Consider the following 19,774-nt stretch of genomic DNA (forward strand, 5'->3'; position numbering starts at 1 on the left):
GACATGTGAGGTCTTTATTAACTTGCTGAAAAGTGGCACAGTATGGACCCTTTAGGTAAAACTGCAATGTAAAAATACTCCATTACAAGCCAAAGTCAGACATGAAAAATTCCACTAAGTAAAACTGCGTAAGTTTGAACATCAAAATGTTACTAGAAGTATTAATGTAAAAGTGCTGGTTTGGTCACTGACTGGTTTATTTTTATACGTGACAACTTTGATTTTTAATAGTGAAGCAAAAGTGTGTCAGCAGCAGGTTACTGGTGTAGGTGCTGCAGCTGGAGCTAGTTTCAACTACTTTATATACAGTTTTATGTACAGGGACATAAAATAAATCTGAGGACTCATCAGATGATAAATGGGAAAGGAAAAAAGTTCAGATACACAAATCTGTGTTCAGTTTTTGGACTTTTTCCTCTAATCGTTAAAGTAAGTTATTGGATCATTTGAACATTTATTGAAATTAAAACAAGAGAGAAGTTTTGAGGAAAAAATCACTAGACTTCTGAAATATGACCCCAACTACACACTTCTGCCTTGTGTGAGATGCCATAAGTTAAAACGTTTGGAAAAGAGTGGTTTAATCTTTAATAGTGTCTCGTAATTCAAAAGCTTCTTATATTATCCAGTAAAGTAACAGAAAAATTCAGATAAATGTAGTAGTTTCACACGTACAATATTACCGTCTAACGTAGTGGAGTGGAAGTATAAAGCAGCAAAAAGAAATGGAAGTACTTCAGTAAAGAATTTGTACCTCTTAAAGCTGCTGTCCGGAGTTTCCGTTTGTTTTCAATCTATGTATCATTTTTTTAACAAAGCTTAAATGTGTTAGTCTAGTTCGATACTATAATATAAAGTTAGAATAACGCGATATGAAAATTTATTCCTGAGCTCCGCCTTCCTCTCATAGACCCCCATGTTATTCCAAAAAGCGCCGGTTGCTGCCGACCAATCAAGTTCGAGCTTCAGCTTTGTCATGCTGTCAATCAACGGTTACGCGCACAGCAAGCAAGCCCATGCAGAGGTGGGCGAGCTACGCACTACGCAACCGCACGCACATTTGTTTTGCTTGTGGAGGAGAGAGCATCAGGGCTCAGCAACTTCCAGAAAAGTTACCAATCCCACGGCTTGTCAGGCCAAGAGACTGCAGGACGTTTTTGGCTCGGGGTGCTCGCGTCGCTCCCCGACCACGGCCTCCATAGCCCGGCTGACGGCTTCGTTTAGATGCCGTGGTCAGGGTGCTCGCCTCGCTCCCCGACCACGGCCCTCCATAGCCCGCCTGACGGCTTCGTTTAGATGCCCGACCTCTGGAGGAAGATGTTGGGGCGTCTGGGACATACTCTTCGTCAGAGGAGTCATGCAATTCTGAACTCTAGATAGAAATAAATAAACAATGTAACACATATACACGCCTAAATGCACTAAGTTTGATAAACAACGTCATCGAGAGGGATACACGAGTGTAATCACATATTGAAACTTTACTCGTTCGTCCTAGCAGATTCATGTTATTTTGGTATTAGGACAAGTTAGACTCAATACAGAATTCTAACGTAATTCCTTTATTATTTACTAAATGTACTAAATGCAGAAGAGGGGAAAACAGCAAAACAGGCGAGATGCTGCAGCACTCCGGGCACTTCTCTCATGTACTGCGCGCGTGCACAAATAAAGGGGCGAAATCAGAGGGAGGGTGGGACCACCAGTGTTCTGGGAGACGCTGCGATTCAAACTCCGGACAGCAGCTTTAATTATATTTAAGTACTGTACTTAGGTCAGTCTGTTTAGTTGCTTTCCACCACTGAAAATCAGTTGACAAACATATCAAAAAGATAATCAAGAACTCTTGCAACTCGATGTCCCATCTTGGCCTCCAGTAACGAGTTGAGAGCGCTGAGCCCCTCGGAGGGCTGGATGTCGTCTGGACACATTTCTGTTTATATACACAGTGAAAGTTCATCAAACAGCTCCACAATGTGTGACACTATGGAGGCACAATAAGTGGAGACAAGAAAATGTGTCGAAATTCTCACCATAGTTTGGATCTACTATTATGGGCGGCGTCATCCCCAGACACTCTGCTTGTCTCTTTAACATCTCCAGAGCAGCAGGTGAGGCGTTCTTTGTCCTGCCTGGAAACAAAGAAGTCAGAATAAAGGACAAAACCAGGAGTTTCATTTAAATATCAAACTTTGTGTGATTTTAAAAATTACTACCATAAACAAAGTAATGAGAATCTGTGTGCTACTAGCTTGCAACAGAAAAAACAATCTGAAAAGTTTGAGGAATGCGGCTGGAAAATGGGATTTTAAACATTCTGTTAATGCGAGCTGACACTGATTTTAATGTGCATGCTTTCAGTCACAAAAGGGAAGACATAGCTAGTGTTCGCAGCCACTGTGACAGTTTACAGACAGTTAATGTTTGTTTTTTGTATGTTAAAGCATTTTGTTCCACTAAAAATCTCAGGTCTTGAACTTTTTTGATATTCCTCTGTGAAATTTACGCCTGTTTCTCCACAGAATTTTGGACTAAGTAGGACAGAGCGCTCTGAATTCACACACAGCTACTGCTTGGTTTAACGTGATTTCATTCGAAATATATTCAATAACATCATTGTGTTCATTTAAGTTTCTAGGATCGATGAGTGGTTCTTACTAAACATGAGAAGACTGGTAAACGTATCTCTCCCAGAGATAATTTCTTCATAGGCGACCAGACAGTCGGGCTCAGTTGTCAGGTAGACTTCTTTCAGGTAGAAAGGTTGTTCTGTACAAAACACACACAAAGGCCACACACTAGCTTTGTATTTGAATGAAAGTTTCCACTAAACCTCTGAATAATCTCTCTCCTCCAATTCTTCACTCACCAATCAACATTATGCTGTTTTCAAAGGTCACATTGTATGCTAGGCTCGTGCATTTGCTATATCTGAAATGAAAGTGGCATTAGAACATCAGAATAACTCACCAGCAGAATAGAGCACCTATACATAAATTGCTGCAATTGTAACTTTACATATTTTCGGCTGCCAAAAGTGACTTGTCGAAATTTGCCACAGAACAAATAATTATCTGAACCTGGAGAGTGTTTTTATGCAGTTTCCACTCACATTTCAGCATCTTTCAGCTCCTTTATTTTGCTTTACTCTGAACACATTTACCAGGCGATCCCAAAATTTCAGTATACACTGGATGTGTTAATAAGTGAGTTCATTATAACAACTTTACAAACTGATAATGTGGAAATACTGTGATTACAATTTCCACTGCAGACATTTCGTTAAAATAACTTTAAATGTATTTGCAAATAAATTATAGGTGTAGACAAAAAAGTGAACACTGCAAATATTTTTTTTTTACTAACTATAAACTATGAAGATCTTTGACTTAGTCTGAATATGCTCCAAGCAAATTTCCCAAAACTGCTAAAATATGAAACTAATTGTATGCTGTTTAGCTTGCAATGTGGCACAAGCAATAATTTTTATTTCTGCCATGCGGTTCAGACTGGAAATTTAGTTTGCAGAAACGCTTGAACTATCAGAATTCATCTTTGGAAATTTGTTTGGGATGCGTATGGATGCAAATGTCTTATTTCTGTCTAACAGCGGTGTGGTGAGAAAGTGTGGCGGAGGATTTACAGTCTCTGGGTCTGGGTGAGAGTGAGGGCGTTGCTCTGGGACGTTTCAGCGAGGTGCACCCAGGCGCTGGACATCAGGTGGCCCAGCGAGCGACTTCCTGGGAGGTCAGAGCTCCCCCCGATGTACAGCCACTTCCCCAATATCTGGAGCACACAGACACAGAACATACTGTTGGTCAGCATTTCTCTCTAACTGATGATGCATGTTTGACAAACTAAATGGCATACGCTAGGAGTTTAACATCAGTCTCTACATTTGGAGCTCCCTTCATATATTTCAAAGCTGATCGTAAAATGACACCACAAAGGAAGATGGAAAAGCTTTGGTTCACAGATTTGTGATTTGAGGTCAAGTCTGCACAAAGTCCTAAAAATTTACCAGAAGATTTGTGGAAAGAACTCCACAATTTAGGTTTTAATTATAGGCAAAAGAAAGGCACTTGTAAGTAGGTATACTACACCAGTAAAATAAACTGGTTGCTGTGGCACAATGTAGCATTAGAAACAAATCTGAAACAAATACACAAAGACCAAAGATGGCAAAAGTACACAGAGCATTTACTTAAACAGAACTATTAATGCAGCATTGCAAAAAAATACTCCATTATACGCAAAATATAGTTTAAGTATTAAAGTAAAAATACTGCTATTGTCCCTTTAATACATTTTTTTAATGATATAACATTATTATATTATTAATATTGAAGCATTGGTGTGTTAGTATGTAACTATTGTAGCTGCTGCAGGTGGAGCTGATTTAAACTACTTCATATCTAGTTTTATATACAGTGGCTTAAAGAAATCTGGGATATAAGGTGGGAGGTAATAAGTAAAATCAAATAATGTACAAACTTAAATCTGGACATGTATTTAATTTAATCTTTGATTTTTGGTGAGATATTGTCATATTTATTGAAATATCAGAGGTTTTAGGGAGATGACAGTTTTGAGTGCTGTTAAAGGGGAACTCAGGATGCAAGAAAGCAAATCTCGTTCCGAAATCGCGCGAGAGCTCGCGCCAAAACACCGGTTTTGGCGCAATTACGGAACGAGATTTGCTTTCTAGCTCCTGAGATTTGGATACAGACCACAACAAAGAGCGATCGCCTGGTAATATGGAGGTTTTCGTTCACTTCTCATCTCTAGTATGTTGTGGGACACCCATTGAGACTATCTGAGCCGGTCAGTGTGGGGCAAAAAGCACGTTAGGGCGGACTTTGACGCGGGGGGGCCAGCTGCCCCATACTTTTCGCTAGCCGAGCTGCTAGCTGAGCTGCTAAGCAGCCTGCCTGGCTAAATACTGGAGCTATGTCGAAAATTCATTTTTCCATCACTCACATGTATGAAATTACATTTGGAAACAGACCCAAGGTTGGAAAAAAAACGAAGTTCCCCTTTAACAACCTGTAGTTACACCAATGGTATCTACTTTAGCATGCACTTTAATGAGAAAAAATGTCGGGAAAGGACTGCGGCGTTGCAGCATTGCAGGCTATTGCTATCTATTGCCAGATGTACCGGAATCGCAGAATATTGTAGGATGTTTACCATCAATAGCGTTTACCTCCTGAATAGCGTTATATTTAGAAGCAGGAACAGGCCTTGATACACTGAATTAGTCTCTCCTTGTTGATTCCTCAACACAGCTTTTAGATAAACTATTGCTCCAGTTTCACATCTTTTTAATGAGATTTTATACATTGTGGTTCCTACAGAACTGAATGACTGCAGAGGTTGTTTATTTCACCATTACTAAAGCCTTAAATATAGGAGTTTCAACATGTAGCATTTAGTTGTATCTGATATCACAGACATTATGTGTTTTTGCTGGCAGAGTTTTCTGGCTTTATTCATGACAGGCTTTGTATTCAGTCTAATAGTCGGTAAAAACCTCTGGGAAAGTGAAGCACTTACATATTCTCTGCTGATGGCTATTGGTTTTACCACAGTGTCACAGTCGCTCAGAGGAGCAGGCCGTCCCAGTGCCAGGAGACTCAGCAACACGCCGACAGCAACACACTTCATCCTGCAGATGGCTCTTTTCTCCTTTACTCAAGATGTTCTTCTGTGGCTCTCCTAAGTGTTTGCCTTCACACTGTACTTTGTCTCCACTTCAAAGTCCTTACCAAGCAGTCTCGTCTTTAGATGCAGCATAGATGCAGCATATATTCATGGTCCTGTGAGCTGATGTAACCAAAGTAAACAGATGGGAGACTTTGACCGGTTGGAAGAATGTTGATCCGATCACATGTAGCATATTTACCTTAATCTTGTTCATAATCCTACCCGATCGGTCATTGACACTATTAAACTCATAAAACCAAACTTAATTTTACATTTTTTTCACCCATTTATATGGGGAACCAGCTACTTTCAAATTCACCGCTACCTAGTTTTACATCAGTACATCTGTAATAGTCTGTATTTAGCCTTATAACACACTGTGACTGAGCTATAAACATGTCCAGGTGTATTCTTATGTTACAGCAACTGTAACTCCACCAGTTAGCATCTGCAGCTGGAGATTATTGTTTAAAGACATAATGACAGAGAACATAGTAGTAATGAGCTAAAACAAACCTATACATCTTCTTGCATTATATTGAGTTATAAACTAATCATTAAAAGTTTATCTGTTGCTTGTAAATGCTAAACAAATGGGTTAAAATTAAGCATCCTATTATTGTAAAAGTGTACTGACGTCTTCAAAATATAAATGCTGTGCAGAGACAACAAAACATTTCACAAACACAACTCACAAACAACAGATGATGCTAACTTTTCTTTCGTTTTTTAATTTTCTTGTTGCCCCTTAGTCCCATTGTAAACACACAAACAAATGAATAAATAAAAATACAGAGCTTGCTAATGACGGCTGTCCAGAAGACAATTTAAAAGAAAAGCTAGTTGAGTTTGTTTTGTAAATCTATTAATGTTTTATCATCAGTATATTAATAAACAAGCATTATTTTACTGTGGCAGATGGATGAAGTAGAGCTAGATTTGACGTATTTTAAGCATCAGACGGCTTAATCTGCGATATTGTGGTACAAAGGAAACCAAACATTAGAGTATTATCACCACTATGAGCTGCAGACAGGAGCGACGCTATCGTGACTCCGAAATCCTTCATGGGAAATCTTTTGTGGGTGCATAATTTTCAAATACAAAACTAATTTGATGTTTACATAAACTCTGTCCCCACCGCTGATAACCCAGCTGAGTTCTGCTCATTGAAAACGTGACCACAAGGTGCTGGAATCGTGTAACCGCTGAGTCCACACAAAGCAGCTGACCTGAGGTGCACATGTACAATAAATAATCAAACATGTGAGCTGGTAAAAAAAAAAAAAACACACCTACACAAAACACAGCGTCTTGTATTTAACACACTCATCTTTTTGTAGGAGCAGAACAACCCCTTGGACACATGATTCTTTCAAAACTCAATTCACAGAAAAGGTCAAGTTTTCAATAAAAGCTGTAAAAGACTATTTTGAGTCAAAAGTTTAGAATACTTTTTTTTAAAAAAATTCATTTATTTATTTGTTCTGTGCTTTCATTTCAGAGTAATTTGCAATTAATCTGTAGAAATAAAACCTACATTTTGAAGTGGTATGATGGTCTTTTCCTTGCCATTTTTATACCAACATTACTTTCTGCAGTACAATACTGTGCAAATAATGCTCTTGAGGATTTGGTGCCACGGTGCGTTTCAACGCTACTTTTATGCAGACAGAGGAGGATGTAAGAAATCATGAAAAGTTGGGAAACCTGTAGGAAGTGGTAGCCCCAACGTTCAAAGCTTGATCAGCCTCCGTTACCGCAGAACAGCTTTAAGTTGTGAACTCATTTCTTTTTCCCCTGATTTTTATTTTTTTGCATAATTAGAATATGCACGATTTTTCAGTTTTGGGTAACCTTACCTTTTTTTTTTTCCAACCTTTGACAGTTCACTACTTATCTAAAATTTGGTTACTGGTGGTGTAAACAAACAACCTTTTTGAAAAAATAATGCATGGGATGTCTTTTCAACAAAATGAACCGTAAAATTTTATTCAGTCATTCAAAACTCTAGAATCTATGAGCAGTGTATAAATATTTTAAACTTTAAAAGTTCTAGCCGCTTAACACAAGATGCCCTCTAGTTCATTGGAGAGTTCGGTCCCAAGGTATGTCCACATCTTAAACCAAGATTTAAGACGAAAACAAAAATTGCCCTGATTTCTGTGAATTAACATGGTAACAGGTTTGGGTGTGACATTCAAGCATTCATCCTGAGGAATCTCAAAAACTGACAATCATTCTGTCAGTTTTAAACATGCATAATGGGTAGACTTTTAAATTGCCAAAGGCTCTGAAAGATTATTATTGATTCCTTTTGAGACACAAACGGGTTTAGGACTATTTATTTTAAAAGGAAAAGTCACAAAAGGACATTTTATCAAAAGTGTTTTTTAATTGAACTAAACTGACAGATTTCTCTAGAGGTCTTCATACAGGACAAGAACAAACATACAAATAACAGAAAAAGATCAAATTCTGCTGGTCATCCTGACTATACAGTGAAATCTCTGAGTGTGACCTAATGGAACTCTGAGAAAAGGGGGTTTGGAAAAGGAAGGAGGTGGTTGAAGACTGATTGATGCTCTGACTGGTGTCAGCTACTGACGGACAGATGGATGAAGAGGACGAGCGTCCGTCCCCTCAACTCCTCCTCTGCTCCATCCGCTCTGAAGTGATGGTGAGGACAAACGACAGCAGGATGGAGGAGAATGGAGATTGATGGAGAGGAGAGCGACGGGCTGCATCGATCATTCTGTGACTTTCCGGTTTCGTTGGTCATTTTCTCCCTTTCCACTCGGTATGGAGACAAATGGAGAGACGTGAGACAGGAGGTGGTGGTCATTACTCCATGGCCTCCTGGTTCTCTTGGTCTGCGCTGATCTCCTCACTGGCCTCTTTGCCCTCCTTGCTCCTCTTGCTCTTCTTGTGTTTGTGCCTCCGGTGGCTGTCGCCCTCCTCGCTGTCATGCCTCCTTCTGCTGCTGCTGCTAATGGAGGGAGATGGATGTGGACGTGGAAAGGGCAGGAGAGGGGAGATTAAAGAGATCAGAAGGGAAGTAAAGGGCAGACGTGGGAAGAGAGGAGAGAGCACAGGAGGTGAGAAAGCAGAGACAGGTGAAGGAGATCAATAGAGACAAAAGGAGAGGAAGAGAAATTGAGAAGGAACAAGAGGACAAAGACAATGACAGAGAGGCAGAGTGATGGTAAATGAAGGGAGGAGGAGGAGGTGTTGGACAGCAGACGAAAGGTTGAGATAAAGTGGAAAGAGACAAAAAGTAAACATTTTGATTCACCTACACAGAAACATATAGCTAAGCATCTATTTTAACATTGCTGAGGTATTTTCATTCTCATAAACTACATAAGCAGTGCAGTGATGACAGCTTTTACACATTTTTAAATCTCTTAGGTCTTAAAATAATTTCACCGGCAAGAAATGGACACTGGCTTAAAACGGGAGCGTATCGTCTGACTTGGCTAATGATAGCTCCATGAGTTGATTTGAGACATTTTATTCATGTAAAACACACAGAGATCAGAGACAGTGTGGAGCTAATGAGTCCATTTATAAGAAGTGAAGTATTTAAGATGTAACTGCCATGTTTTTCTCAAACCTGCTTTTATGGTTTTATCCTCATGGTTATTTGATCTCCACATACCAATTTTGTGTATTTAGAGAAAATGCTTTGAGAATGAACGATAACTGGTGTGTTTGTCAAACATTAAACTAATTTGGGAAACATCAACTGGATTTCCAGAGTTTAAACTTCCCCAATAAAAAGCAATAAAGCATAGAACAGAGCAGTAAACATCAGCTTGCACTTCAAAAGCTGTCTTTGAGAAAGGACAGAAACACTACATACGCTTTTCTTTAACCTGTGAACTAGAAAATGTAGCGTCATATTTTGGAGTACGATGTGCTAAAATAAGAGAAAATTCTGGCAAAGGCTATTAGACTGAAGACCAGAAGTAAAACATAATGGTGTAAACTTAAGGTAATAGAACTTTTTGACATGTACTGGAATAATATGCATGAAATCTATCATAATAAGGGTGAAATGTGGAGCGAAAAGTCAGAACATGTCTGGGCATGTTCTCTGTAAAAGATGACCTAATGATAACTTTATGCAACATCTTCTGCAGAGTGAGCTCTAGGGTGAAATATGACAACCTGACATCATCATCTGACCAATAGCTTGAGAAAAGTATAATGGTGTCAAAACTGTCACTCCTATCAGATATCATCTATAGGTGTGAAAAAATGACCAACGCTCCCAGTATAAAAGACGGTGCAAAGCTGAGTATCTTCAGTTCTTCTTGGAGTGTTATCACTGCTAAGAATTACTCCTGGATCTTTGTCCACAATAAATCCTGCTGCCCTCTGAATGCTGACTTCTCTTGGTGATTTTTTTGGAAGATCTGAACACGGTCAAGTCATAGACTCTGGCCCTGATTTGTAACTTAGTTTACACTTCAAAAACTAATTTAGTGATCACATAAGCTCATCGGCCTGGGACTTAGTGATCTATTGTGACTGTATGTAGAAAGCTTGCCACAAGATCAGAAACACATTGAAAACAACCCCTCAAGAGAAGAATCACCGATCTCTTCTTATACCTGCGAGATGACTTGTGACGGCCCTCCTCTTTCTCTCTGTGCCGCCTCTCTCGGTGCCTTTCCTCTTTCTCTCGGCTCGACCGGTCGCGATGGCGCTCTCCGTAAGCTCGCTCCGGATACTCACGGTAACGATACCGCTCCTCATCACTATGGCGACAGAAACGACAAGAGCCTTCACTTTATTACTGTCCAAAAACACAGTGTTGCTTCAAAACATTGTTAATCGCCTTATTTAGCACATTCAGTGGTTTTACAAATGCTAATAAAACCACCCTGCAGCATGTTTCGTTTATTCTGCGAGTGTCGTCGTGTTCTGGTCTGTCCCACCTGGTGTAGCTTATAGCTGAAGGGCTGTGCTCCCTCTCTCTCTCCCGCTCATGTGTCCTCTCTCTGGGTCTGTCTCTGTCCTTGTCCCTCTTGTCGTCCCGACGGGAATAGTAGTCCCAGGGTTTGGAGTTGTCCATAATTGGGGCCCAAGGAGGAGGGACACCTCCAGCCATGGGTGGAGGGTAAGCACCTGGACAGATAAAGAAGAGGAGAGTTTGTGCTTGCATGTTGTAAGGATTGGTTATGGTCTAAATGTATTCATTATCTCAAACATGTCTATAAACAGGAACACACATTTGATCGATGCAGTTAGTATTTGCTTGCACACATCTCCATGATCATTGTTTCTCCTTCCTATCACAACACATCTCATCTCTCATTAATGAAGCTGCAGCATTTGTGTCACTAAGGTCAGAAAACCAGATCATGCTGTCGAGCTTCCTACCTTGAGGGAACGGGTATGGAGGTACAGAGCGTCCGTCGTAACCTCCAGGGTGGCCGCTGTGGAAAGAGAGGAAAGGTAACATGATACAGAGGCTGTAATTAGCGTGTGTGCTGTTGTACTTGCGTCACTGCAAAGACCACAAGCAGCAGTGAACAGCGATGAGAAACTGTTTTACAAGTCCTCACACCTACTACCTCTACAGCGACACACGTTCAATTCTGAAAAATGCTGTAACTGACATGCATGACAGCAACAACCTTTTCTTTAAAGTTATTGTTACATCATTCCTGAAATTCCTTTTGAACATCAGCGTGTTTCTGAGCATCTGGGTTGAAAAAATAAACTCTGAGCACGGGTCTTATTCATCTGATTTTTAGCGGTAAAAAGAAACTTTTGCAATGCAGTATGAAGAAACAAACTTTTCACAAATGAAGTTTTAGTTTTTGATATAAGTAGCAAGTCTGAAAGTCACTCTCAACACGTCTGACCTTTTACACCATGACTATACAGTGTAGTTACTCCTACCAGGCCAGAGTTAGCTAGATATTGAATTTACATCTACGGTTCTTAGGAAAGAAGATGTTCAAAACAATATAGTTCAGGGACGTAACATTGCACTACGTGTCATCTCATTTTGATATTTGGAGAAATTGGCTTTAAGCAACATCACGTCACATTTTCACATCTTCTCACTGATAGATTTACCAGCGATTATTTTACCTGCAGATTATCCAAAATAATGAAAATAATCCATGTGAGGGAAGGTGTTTCTGTGACATAGAGGGATGGAAATAACCTGTGAGTCCTTCTAAATGTGAGGTGAAACACTTTTCTGATCAGGCATCTGAAGGCTTTATTATTATTATTATTATTATTATTATTATTATTATTATTATTAACACAGCAGGGATGATAACGATTTGATGGATAAATTAAATAAATAAAGTGGGGAGATATTAATTACACACATTTTTATATTTATTTAGGGTAAACACATTTTGATATTGATTGCATAATAAAAAATATTTCAAAAATAAACAAATTTGTCATTACATTATTCAATTAATCGATATAACAACTGTTGCTTTATACGAAAAAAACAACAACTTTGACCTCTTTATGTTCAAAGCCATCTGGAGAGAGGGTTAGGCTCAATGCTGGTTCTGAAAAGAGTTTTCATTTTAACGTTTCTGTAACCAAACACTGGCAGTGCTGAGTGTAAAATAATTTCAGTGAGCAGCTGTCATTGACACTGAGAAAGCAATAAAAGACAATACTGGAGGCAAAGCAGCTGCACTGTTTCAAATAGGCACTGGTTCGGTCAGAGTTCCTCTACTTTAAGTTACTGCTGATCTTACATCATAGTCACCAATCTTTGATGTTAAATGTGGACAAAGATTTGGTGTCGATGCTAGCTTTCTTTTGAATGTGCATAAACATGTGTGTGCTACCTGTCCATAGTGGGGATGATGGAAGGAGGAGGCCCGCTAGGCGGAGGAGGAAACCCAGGTGGAGGGACAGTAATGGGCAGCCCTACAAGGCAGAGCAAGAACAAACAGGGAGAGTAAACACATTGAAAACAGAATAGATTAGATATAAAAACCGAGTAAGAGAAGAAACTGAACTTACTGGGTGGGGGGATGAGTGGGGGTGCAGTGCTGACGTTCGGTGGTGGAGGGAGAAACGGAGGTGGGGGGATGTTTGGAGGAAGAGGTCCAGGAGGGAAGAAGGGGGGAATTTTAGCTGGAGTTGGTTCCGTCTCTGATGTGGAGTGTTCAGAGATCACCTGGACAACAGCAGACAGGAGAAGTCAGAGTAGCCTCAAGATTTTAGAGCAGTAATAAAAGTAAAAACCTCACCACAGTACAATTTAAGGCTAGATTTTTTGGGATTGAAAGTGGGGGCTCCTGCTGCTTCTTATACCTGGATATTGTTGCCTTCTAGATTGTGTCTGCGTCGCCCTTCAACCCTGCTGATTGTGGCTGTCTGTCCACCGATGACGTCTATGGTACCGCTCGTCTTCCTAGAAAAAGAGAAGAATGCAGACATCAAGACACTGAGCGGTTTATTGAAACAAATTACACTTTTAGTAAGATTGCCTACTTTCACAAATACGAGAAGCAAACATATTCAGGAAAATGCATCAACTACAAATCAACATCAAAGTCCTAAATCATTTCTCCCGTTTCACAAACATGACAATTGTAGCCATGCTGATAACATACATACACACATAACACAAACAAACAATCTTGATTTGGATACCACAGATTTTTATAAATTACTTTTGCATTGCTTGCTGGTAGACGAACTATGCAATGGTGACACTATTTCTAAGTGTTATCTCAGACCTACTCTCGCATTGATGTAAGGCATAAAACCATTACAATATTGAATTTTTTTTAACTGAATTCCTTTTTTTAAAATCACCAATGATATTGTGTCCTAAATAAACATCCTGCACCAATGTCCCATGTTTCAGGGGCTTTCATTATGCACATTACGATTGTCATGTTTAGGTCATGACATTCGGCTTTCTTTCTCTAACTTGTGTTTCCAGTAATGCACAAAAAGCACATAAAAAGCAAAAGAAAAGAAACATGGGCTTTGAATAGCACTGGGAGTGTTTCTGTCATCACATTTCACGGCCAAGAAAAAGGCAAGGCCCCCTTTTTTGAAAAAAACATATACACATTACTACCATCAGGCCAATTCAACCTTGTAGGGACAAGGCCATGTCCACTTACGTATAATAGGACATGTCCTGAGGAGGCGGGCCAGTCCACTGAGGGGGAGAGATCCTACCATTTTGAAACAAAGGACAGGGGTGATGAGAGTAACATTGGGCCTAACACACACAAACACACAGATACAGCCCATGGGAAGGTAAACCTGGAGGTGGTCAGGTGTGTTTCTGTGTGTTCTCTGCGTTGAGGTGGTGTCTGAGCGTGTTGAATTTCAAAGAGCAAACAAATGAGGTGTTTTTCACTGAGCAGTTTCCTCCAAAATAATCAGCTCTTGGTGGCACACAGATCAGTCATGACTAAAATTTATTCCTCTTCCTTCCTCTGAAGATGGACAGTTAACTGTATGTGTTGTGTCTCTTCCTCTTTACTCTTGTTTTTAGTATCCTCATCCAGCCCTCTATTGCCCAAACACATGGCTGACTGATTTACTTTATGTACACTTCATATCTATTGAAAGCTGTGTTTTCTCCCAGACATTTAAAAAGTGAAGATAAAAGGAGAAGTGTACCTGGTGACCTGACTGACAGCAGACTTGTACAGGTTGACAGGAGAAGTGAAGTCTGGCTTGGAGGTGTGAACAGGCAAACTTGACAGGTCCTTTTCATTACCTGTCCTGCCCTGCTGAACCTGGAAGAGCCAAAATAAGCATCTTAAAAGTATTCCTATCATAGCAGACAGTTAGTGTCAATCTAAGGATATATATAATCAAACAATAAGGGCATAACAGAACACAATATTCACAGTTTTTAGTAGAACAGCAAAAGAAAAGAGATGCATATAAAAACATTTTTGTCAGACATTTAGAAAAAATGTAAACACTGGCAGGCAAAACACTGTATGGAATTCTTAGTCTAACAAATAAATTACACAAATAACCAACACAAATGTCACTAATTTTCTATTATAGGACTCCGCCCTGTTTATTCCTAAGTATTAAATAAACTTGAATATTGCCCATTAAGATAAAATGTCCACAATTAACTGAAACCAAACACTAACAGCACAATTTCAGCTGCATACTGCACAGACTGTCAACACTGAGGACACAAAAAAAGGGGTGTCAGTCAAATGATTCGCACAGTGAGACCAGAAAAGCTGCAAGTTCTTTCCATAGAGCAAAGTAGATTAAAATGTATATTAAGGATATAGAAGATTCATAAATAAAACCTGCACAGTGTTTGCAAAGCTTTCAAGGCTAACCCTACTAGCATGCTATAGCTAAAAGAGAAAACAATTAAACACCACCATGTTCCTGCAACATGTACAGATAGAAACAGGATTCTGAAAACACTTTTTAGATTACAGGGATGAGCAAATAGTTCAGGATGAGAACATGTACTGTTACATCTCCATCACACAAGCTCTTTTTAATGCAGTCTCCTTACAGCAATGTAGAAATACAGGCGATGGATACACATGAAAGGAGAGTAAAATGCTTAGTTTTCTTAATGTTTCTCTGACTTTAAATGGGGTAATGTGTTTCTTATGATTGCATTTTCACTTAAAGAAAGCAAAGACAGAGATGTGATAATACATTCAGAATTTTAGGCAAACTGCTGTGAAGAGAGAGAGAGAGAGGTGCTTCAAAAGAAACAGAAAGCTGATGAAATGCAGAGCGAGTTGAAGAAAACAAGCAAAGACGGAGCCAGCCGAGGTTTCTTACAGTGATCTTGCTCGTGACTGAGCCAACTGTGGAGACCTCCAAGCCCATGCGTAGCCTCTTCTGCTTCTCACAGTAAGCCTTCCACGTGTCTTCATTGAAACCGTAGTTAAAGTAGTCCGACAGATCCGCTCCTTCACACAGATAAAACAGCAAGCAAGCAAACAAAACAAAAAATTTGTGAAATACTGCACAACAGAAGTCAGGGGTTAAGTTCCACATATTTCATTTTCAGTTTGTTTTAAGAATGTATGTGACAACAGATGCAATTTTTCCATAGCAGATGAGGGCTAACAGAGCTAGATCATACTATACTACCATAATGTTTCTAATAGACACTAATTATTGACCATTTTTTAGACAAGCCTGGAAAATACTGTATGTTATTATCTATAGTAGTTTTTTTTAACATTATGTAAAAGTTGTGATGCAGACTGTTCCAAACACTGCAAAAACGTTGGCTCTGGATTATAGGGGTGGACTAAAAATGCTGCTACACGACATGACAAACATGCACACACACCTGGCTTCCTCCAGGGTTTCTCTTCAAAGGACTCCACGTCCACCTCCAGGACTGGAACGCCGTTAATGTTCCCAGGTGCATCGAGATCTACTCCTTTCAACTTTGTGGCTATTGAAACAACACAACATGTTACAGGGTGTTCACAGAGTAAGAAAAAGCAGATCATACTTTTTTTTCTTGTCCTGCTTTAAGGTAAACAAAATCACATAAGGTTTAACTAATAGAGCGACACCTTGTCCATAGGGTCTGGAGCCTGTTGTCTTTATGTTGAGGTTGACAGGTGGAGCTCCATAAGGTCTGCAGAAGGAAATAACCAACATTAAAACCGCCGGCCAACATTACAGCATCACCTCTGAAGTACAGTTATTAATATTTAGTTCATAGTTTTTTATTTTATTTCGTTTTATCCATCTAAAGTTAGAAACAAAACTAAATGAAGAGTACAAAAAGTGAAGGAGACTGAATAGTTTGCGAAGAGATTTCCCACTCTTCTGTGGCAACAACTCTATTTGAACTATAAAGAGACAGACTAATGCCAGGACTGGACTGCAGGAGTTTGAATTTCCGAACAGATTTTGAAATGGAGCTGCATCACGAACACAAAGCAAAACCTCACAGATATTCTTCTATCTAATCTCAGGGAAGTAAATGTAAACAAAAGGGTGACTGTGGTGCAACAAAGTGCCTCGAGGGCAGGAATGTTAGCTTTGCTTAGTAACAGCTTGCACTGCTCCAGACACGTGATAATCATTAGCATTCACATTTCAACTCGGATAGAGATGATGAGTTTGTGAACAATTCTGGATGTTTAAGAGTGCATCTGCAAACCCCTCATATCTTACAGTATCTAATGGGAGAGATACAGTTTCTTTTCACCGACTTTATCACTTACATCAAACATATTAAGTTATATTTTTCCAGCAGGTCAGTAGCTTCAGATCCCATATTCTAAAACATTCACCCAGTAGCTTATTTAAAGTAGCCAGTAACTGTTGCAAGCATCTACAAAACACCACAACGTGACTGAAACCTACGTGTATTGTGGCGCTCCAGTTTTTATGTCGCCAATGGTGACGCGGACATCGTCGTCGTCGTCGTCACTGTCGCTGTCACTGTCCACATCCTCCGCTGCAGCTTCCCCTGGGGCCTGAAAATCCAGAAAGCACAAGGATTAGATGTGTGATAACCACTTAGACAAACACAAAACAGACAAAAAGGGGCATGTCATAATACAAGAATTTCCTTCAGGGATAATAAAGTTTGATCTTATCTTGCATCTCAAGACCGTGTGCGAGTACGTTTCCTACCTCAGTGGCGACTCCATTTCCTGTAGCGTGTGGGACAGCATCGTCTGCTGGAGCTTCAGCAGGTGCACTGCAAAAAGAACAAAACATGTGACATGGTATTTCTGTAAATGACAAACACATAAAACCAAAGAAAACAATAGCTAAATAGGCTGCTTTACATATATCATGACACACAAAAAACTCCTCAAGGATAAAATTCCATCAGAAACAGGTAGGCAAAATTGAAAATTATACATGGAGAACTAATATATTTTTGCCATCCATGTCAAAAATTGTGGGAAATAGATCTTCCAAACACTGTGTGACTAATTTAAGATCTGTATCAGAATACACCACTGCATGTACTTACACATTTTTCCCCTGCTCTGTTGGAAGTTACAGACTGGCTTCACTTTTCTAATATGAATATTAACCATTAGTACAATCTAGTCTACTCCACGTCCTATATACTCGTATGTTAGGCCCACCTTACCAAATAAACAATTCCATTTTTTCATTTCATTTATTTATTTCGAACATGTAATTAATAACATTCAACAAATGATTCACAAAATAACAAAATAGTCCATCATGCTTCTCATATGAGGAGACTGAGAGGAAAACAGAAAAACTTCAACATGTTCGAAAGGGAGTGGGAAGAAGTTAAAACTTATTTAACCCCACCCCTTACAATCATTTCCATAAAATATTCAATGAAAAACAATTTCACCACCAACAATTTTGCTTAGGCAAATTTGCTTCGCTTTTGCAATCACTGAAATGCTTTGACATATTTTTGTAGAGATATATTTAATGTGACAGCCCTGTTGAAAAACTAGCACTCATTAACCTTTTTAATGTCATTGTAGGATACTAACTTTACTAAAAGGTGTTTCTAATTCATTGCAGGGTTGTCATATTACATTGCTTTCCTATGTGGGTGTTTATTCTTAAAACAGTTTTTATTCTGCAAAAACAGCTTTTGTTGTGAATGCAAACAGGTGTATTGATAAAGTTTTCTTAGATGTGTAAATAACGTAGTTACTTAACTAACTTAAATGTTTGTGTTGGTTTGTGTGGATGGATGCTAGTTACCTGACAGCAGCATTCAATTTGGCTTCTTCATCCTCTTCTTTACTCTCTGACTCATCTGAAACAAAATTAATTGCAAGAAATTCTGTATTATCCAGCACTGGAGACCATCAGCTGTTAATACCAACACAGCGATCAAACTCTAACTTAACAATAAAGTCAGATTAGTTTCCACTGAGTCACCATTTTACTGTAAACTGTACTTTAGCATTTACTTTCCGCTAAGAAAAATAATGTAAAATGATTATGTGCCTCCTGCTGAGGTTTATACCAAATAAGCAATTTTTTTACGTCTAGAGAACATAATTTGTAGGTCAAAACATCTCTGTAGTATCTCTATGCTTAGATTGTAATGGCATGTTGGGGTAACTTTTATTAAAAAAACTACTTTTTTGGAAAATGCACTCGACCATGATGTGATTTCGATAATATCTCGCTTAATTCTTTTGACAGAAAGAATGTTGGCCAATTCATAGCACGGATATTACATTACCATATCCCAGAATTATCATTTATTACGTTGCCTTGGGTCGTCATGCTGCTGCAAAAGGCCGACAACAGCAAACCAAAGAGGCGCTACTAGCTTAGCTTTGAGGCTAACGCTTCATAGCAGGCTGTGTTTTATGCTGGTTAGCAGCTCATACCTGAGCAGCTGGCACATTTATCATTGTCTCTGTCGATTAGGAGGTATTCAGTTTACGGACAGGCGTTTTCTTTTTCCTTTTTTTTTTTTTTACCTCCATACAGCCATTCCTCCTCCTCATCTCCAGCACTGGCATCAGTGGTGGTTGTTTTGTCCGCTTCCTCCGCAGACATATTCGGCTAACACAGAGAGCTAAACCACCAGCAGCCGCAGCGACAACAAGCTTCAACAAAGCTTATAAATGCAAAAATACGACTAAGATATCCTACTTTAGCGGGAAAACGTGGTTATATACAAAAATTATGACTTCATAGATTCATATTCAACCCTTGCGAGTCAAAACGGACCCGGAAGAGACTGTTGGCGTCCCGCTAAGGTCAACGTGTGGAGACGGAAAGCAGAGCGCCCCCTAGCGGACAGGAGGCCACAGTTTCAGGACCGCAGTGGGAGAACCTGTTCTTCACGACCAAAGATATAAACGGAGAAAGTAATCTTTTAATAAATTCTGTCCATTTGTTTTCGAAGAAGTTTTTTTATTTCACTTCTTCAGGCGTTTTCTTATTTTCTTGCTATTTTTAAAGCAGAAATAGTTTGAAGTTATTTTTGATGAAATATTTTGAAAGTAGAAAATACATGTTTACTTTTATTATGCTATACATTTGCACACTTTCCTTTACTATTTGAATGAGAGTCATATTGAAGGGTATGCATTAGTTTGAAAAAAAA

At 39.2% G+C, this 19,774-nt stretch overlaps 2 protein-coding genes across 5 annotated transcripts; both read right to left on the minus strand.

Annotated features, from left to right (window-relative positions):
* Positions 1 to 5,713, minus strand: LOC110965328 (uncharacterized). Its single transcript, XM_022214326.2, has 6 exons — positions 5,557 to 5,713; positions 3,644 to 3,786; positions 2,870 to 2,931; positions 2,659 to 2,769; positions 2,034 to 2,132; positions 1 to 1,933 (listed from the first exon to the last, which is right to left on the minus strand). The coding sequence occupies exons 1-6, from the start codon at positions 5,665 to 5,667 to the stop codon at positions 1,809 to 1,811; spliced, it is 651 nt and encodes a 216-aa protein (XP_022070018.2). The 5' UTR covers positions 5,668 to 5,713; the 3' UTR covers positions 1 to 1,808.
* Positions 5,714 to 8,035: 2,322 nt separating this feature from the next.
* On the minus strand, positions 8,036 to 19,432 carry fip1l1b (FIP1 like 1b (S. cerevisiae)). 4 transcript variants are annotated; one of them, XM_051945847.1, is made up of 16 exons: positions 19,143 to 19,431; positions 18,409 to 18,463; positions 17,335 to 17,401; positions 17,062 to 17,174; positions 16,260 to 16,324; positions 16,028 to 16,135; positions 15,508 to 15,638; positions 14,353 to 14,471; positions 13,845 to 13,898; positions 13,021 to 13,120; positions 12,727 to 12,883; positions 12,549 to 12,630; positions 11,098 to 11,153; positions 10,653 to 10,842; positions 10,326 to 10,472; positions 8,036 to 8,692 (listed from the first exon to the last, which is right to left on the minus strand). In XM_051945847.1, the coding sequence occupies exons 1-16, from the start codon at positions 19,219 to 19,221 to the stop codon at positions 8,551 to 8,553; spliced, it is 1,665 nt and encodes a 554-aa protein (XP_051801807.1). In that variant the 5' UTR covers positions 19,222 to 19,431; the 3' UTR covers positions 8,036 to 8,550. The 4 variants fall into 4 exon arrangements, with proteins under 4 accessions (XP_051801807.1, XP_051801806.1, XP_051801809.1 ...); XM_051945846.1 differs by having other exon boundaries at positions 8,036 to 8,695; positions 19,143 to 19,429; XM_051945849.1 differs by lacking the exon at positions 13,845 to 13,898 and having other exon boundaries at positions 19,143 to 19,432.
* Between the last annotated feature and the right edge of the window lie 342 nt (positions 19,433 to 19,774).

Source organism: Acanthochromis polyacanthus, chromosome 3 (assembly GCF_021347895.1).
Source record: "Acanthochromis polyacanthus isolate Apoly-LR-REF ecotype Palm Island chromosome 3, KAUST_Apoly_ChrSc, whole genome shotgun sequence".
NCBI classification, from domain to species: Eukaryota; Metazoa; Chordata; class Actinopteri; family Pomacentridae; genus Acanthochromis; species Acanthochromis polyacanthus.